Source organism: Mauremys mutica, chromosome 12 (genome assembly GCF_020497125.1).
Source record: "Mauremys mutica isolate MM-2020 ecotype Southern chromosome 12, ASM2049712v1, whole genome shotgun sequence".
Classification (NCBI taxonomy): domain Eukaryota; kingdom Metazoa; phylum Chordata; order Testudines; family Geoemydidae; genus Mauremys; species Mauremys mutica.
Genome location: NC_059083.1, coordinates 5,256,814 through 5,259,798, shown reverse-complemented (window position 1 = coordinate 5,259,798; position 2,985 = coordinate 5,256,814). Strand labels below are relative to the sequence as shown.

The window sequence follows — 2,985 nt, the reverse complement described above, 5'->3', positions numbered from 1 at the left end:
AGGGGCTGCGGGTCGGGAGTGAGGGGCACCGGCAGGGCGGGGGGGCCAGGGGCTGCGGGTCGGGAGTGAGGGGCATCGGCAGGGCGGGGGGGCAGGGCTGGGCTGGCAGGGGCTGCGGGTCGGGAGTGAGGGGCACCGGCAGGGCGGGGGGGCCAGGGGCTGCGGGTCGGGAGTGAGGGGCACCGGCAGGGCAGGGGGCAGGGGCTGCGGTGGGGGTGCAGTTCCTACCTGTACCAGCAGAGGGCAGCCACCAGCAGCCCCGAGACCCCGGTCACGGAGCACATCAGCACCAGCACTGGGGGGGGGAGAGAAATATTAACCCCGTGAGCACTGGGCCCCCCAGCCCCCTCAATGCCCCCTGCCCCCAGGCGCTCCGCCCCCCCCCCCCGTTACTCACGCACAGACACGGCCTCATTGAGCCGGGAAGTCGGGGGACCCGAGTTCAGATCTTCCTCCGGCCGGGGGGGGCTGGAGCCGGGCGTCAGGGCGGAGGGGGGAGCGGTGGGGGGAGGGGGAGACGTAGGGGGGGTCTCGGTGACCGAAGGAACCTGGGGGTCAATCCCCGTGGAGCCAGCTGCAAAGATAGAGATGTTAGAGCCCCCCCTCCTGCCCCCCAGCGCCCCCTGCTGCCCCCTGCCCTGCCCCCCACAGCCCAGCGCCCCCTAGTGCCCCCTGCCCTGCCCCCCACAGCCCAGCGCCCCCTAGTGCCCCCTGCCCTGCCCCCCACAGCCCAGCGACCCCTGTCCTGCCCCCCACAGCCCAGCGCCCCCTAGTGCCCCCTGCCCTGCCCCCCACAGCCCAGCGACCCCTGTCCTGCCCCCCACAGCCCAGCGCCCCCTTCTGCCCCCTGCCCTGCCCCCCACTGCCCAGCGACCCCTGCCCTGCCCCCCACAGCCCAGCGACCCCTGTCCTGCCCCCACAGCCCAGCGCCCCCTAGTGCCCCCTGCCCTGCCCCCCACAGCCCAGCGACCCCTGTCCTGCCCCCCACAGCCCTGCGCCCCCTCGTGCCCCCTGCCCTGCCCCCCACAGCCCAGCGACCCCTTGTGCGCCCTGCCCTGCCCCCCCCAGCCCAGCGACCCCTGTCCTGCCCCCCACAGCCCAGCGCCCCCTAGTGCCCCCTGCCCTGCCCCCCACAGCCCAGCGACCCCTGTCCTGCCCCCCACAGCTCAGCGCCCCCTGTTCTCTTCAGTCTCTACCGTGCTCAGGGGTCTTGGTCCCAGGGGTCCTGGATCCCTTCTGTTTGTTGGCCACCAGGGAGCGGATGAGGGTGGCCAGGTCGCTGGGTCTAGTGTCCGACTGGGCTCCGTCGCCTGAGGGAGAAACGTAGGGAGATGGGCCGGTGCCCCTCACTCCCGACCCGCAGCCCCTGCCAGCCCTGCCCCCCCCAGCCCTGCCGGTGCCCCTCACTCCCGACCTGCAGCCCCTGCCAGCCCTGCCCCCCCCAGCCCTGCCGGTGCCCCTCACTCCCGACCTGCAGCCCCTGCCAGCCCTGCCCCCCCCAGCCCTGCCGGTGCCCCTCACTCCCGACCCGCAGCCCCTGCCAGCCCTGCCCCCCCGCGCGCTGCCGGTGCCCCTCACTCCCGACCCGCAGCCCCTGCCAGCCCAGCTCTGCCGGTGCCCCTCACTCCCGACCCGCAGCCCCTGCCAGCCCAGCCCTGCCGGTGCCCCTCACTCCCGACCCGCAGCCCCTGCCAGCCCGGCCCTGGCCCCCCCCAGCCCTGCCGGTGCCCCTCACTCCCGACCTGCAGACCCTGGTAGCCCAGTCCTGCCCCCCTGCAAGCTCTGCTGGTGCCCCTCACTCCCGACCCGCAGCCCCTGCCCCCCCCAGCTCTGCTGGTGCCCCTCACTCCCGACCCGCAGCCCCTGCCCCCCCCAGCTCTGCCGGTGCCCCTCACTCCCGACCCCCAGCCCCTGCCAGCCCAGCCCTGCCCCCCCCCAGCCCTGCCGGTGCCCCTCACCATTCCTGTGCGGTGTGTCGAGGACACAGTCCCCACCGGGGTCCTCGCGGTAGGGGCGGATGCAGGGGCCGCAGGTCCGGATCCCCCCGGGGCCGCAGCCCTTACGCCGCTGTAGGAGACAGTTCAGCCGGATCCGCGGTGGGCAAACCGCAGCCGGGCCTGCGGGAGAGAACCGGGGCGACCCCCACTGTAACCACTGGGCCCCGCTCCCCTCCCAGAGCCCGGGAGAGAACCCAGGAGTCCTGGCTCCCGCCCCCCCCCCCGCTCTAACCACCAGCCCCCGCTCCCCTCCCAGAGCCAGGGAGAGAACCCAGGAGTCCTGGCTCCCGCCCCCCCCCCCGCTCTAACCACCAGCCCCCGCTCCCCTCCCAGATGTTCAACATCTGTCCCTGCTTCTTAAAATCATAATCCCCTGACAGCCCGAGCACAACAGATCAGAGGAGAAAATCTTTGATTAAATAGTGAGAGAGATGGAAATTTGCTCCTGTTCCCCGGACCTGCAGCCCCCGCCCCAGCCCTGCCCCCCCAGCTCTGCCGGTGCCCCTCACTCCCGACCCGCAGCCTTGGGGACCAGGCAGTAGAACCCAGGAGTCCTGGCTCCCAGCCCCGCCTACTCTCCTCCACACACACCCGATGCCCCTCCCCCTCCCTGTCCCCCCCTCACCTGCCGCCCCCCCGGCCCGCGGGGCCAGCCCCGGCCCCAGCAGAGCTGCCAGGGCCGCCAGCCAGCGCAGGGTCCGCATCGCTCCGAGCTGCGGGGGGGGGGGGTCCCCGCCTCTGGATCCGCCCTCCCGGCTGGGGGGGGGGGCGGAGCGCGAGGGGGAGGGGCTGGCTGGATTTATGAATGAACCAGGGATGGAGACAGACGCGGGGGGGGAGACCGACCCACAAGTCGCCTTCACTTCCTGTCCCAATCCCCCGCCCCCCGCGGGGTGTTCTGTGCGGCTGGTACCCGCTTGCCCCGCCCCAGAGGCGGCTGCATCTCAGTGCCAGGCGAGGGCTCCTGGGCTCTGCCCCGGGTCCGGCT

The 2,985-nt window shown here is 73.8% G+C and overlaps 1 protein-coding gene across 1 annotated transcript; it reads right to left on the bottom strand.

Moving 5' to 3' along the window:
• Positions 1-224: 224 nt before the first annotated feature.
• Positions 225-2,701, bottom strand: LOC123345830 (neural proliferation differentiation and control protein 1-like). Its single transcript, XM_044982887.1, has 5 exons — positions 2,623-2,701; positions 1,959-2,117; positions 1,197-1,310; positions 398-574; positions 225-295 (listed from the first exon to the last, which is right to left on the bottom strand). The coding sequence occupies exons 1-5, from the start codon at positions 2,699-2,701 to the stop codon at positions 225-227; spliced, it is 600 nt and encodes a 199-aa protein (XP_044838822.1).
• Positions 2,702-2,985: the final 284 nt, after the last annotated feature.

Coding starts and splice junctions, on each gene's coding strand:
- LOC123345830 (XM_044982887.1), bottom strand. CDS start 2,701: ATGCGGACCCTGCGCTGGCTGGCGGCCCTGGCAGCTCTGCTGGGGCCG. Junction 2,118..2,622: donor GCGGGCCGGGGGGGCGGCAG/GTGAGGGGGGGA, acceptor TCTCTCCCGCAG/GCCCGGCTGCGGTTTGCCCA. Junction 1,311..1,958: donor CGACACACCGCACAGGAATG/GTGAGGGGCACC, acceptor TTTCTCCCTCAG/GCGACGGAGCCCAGTCGGAC.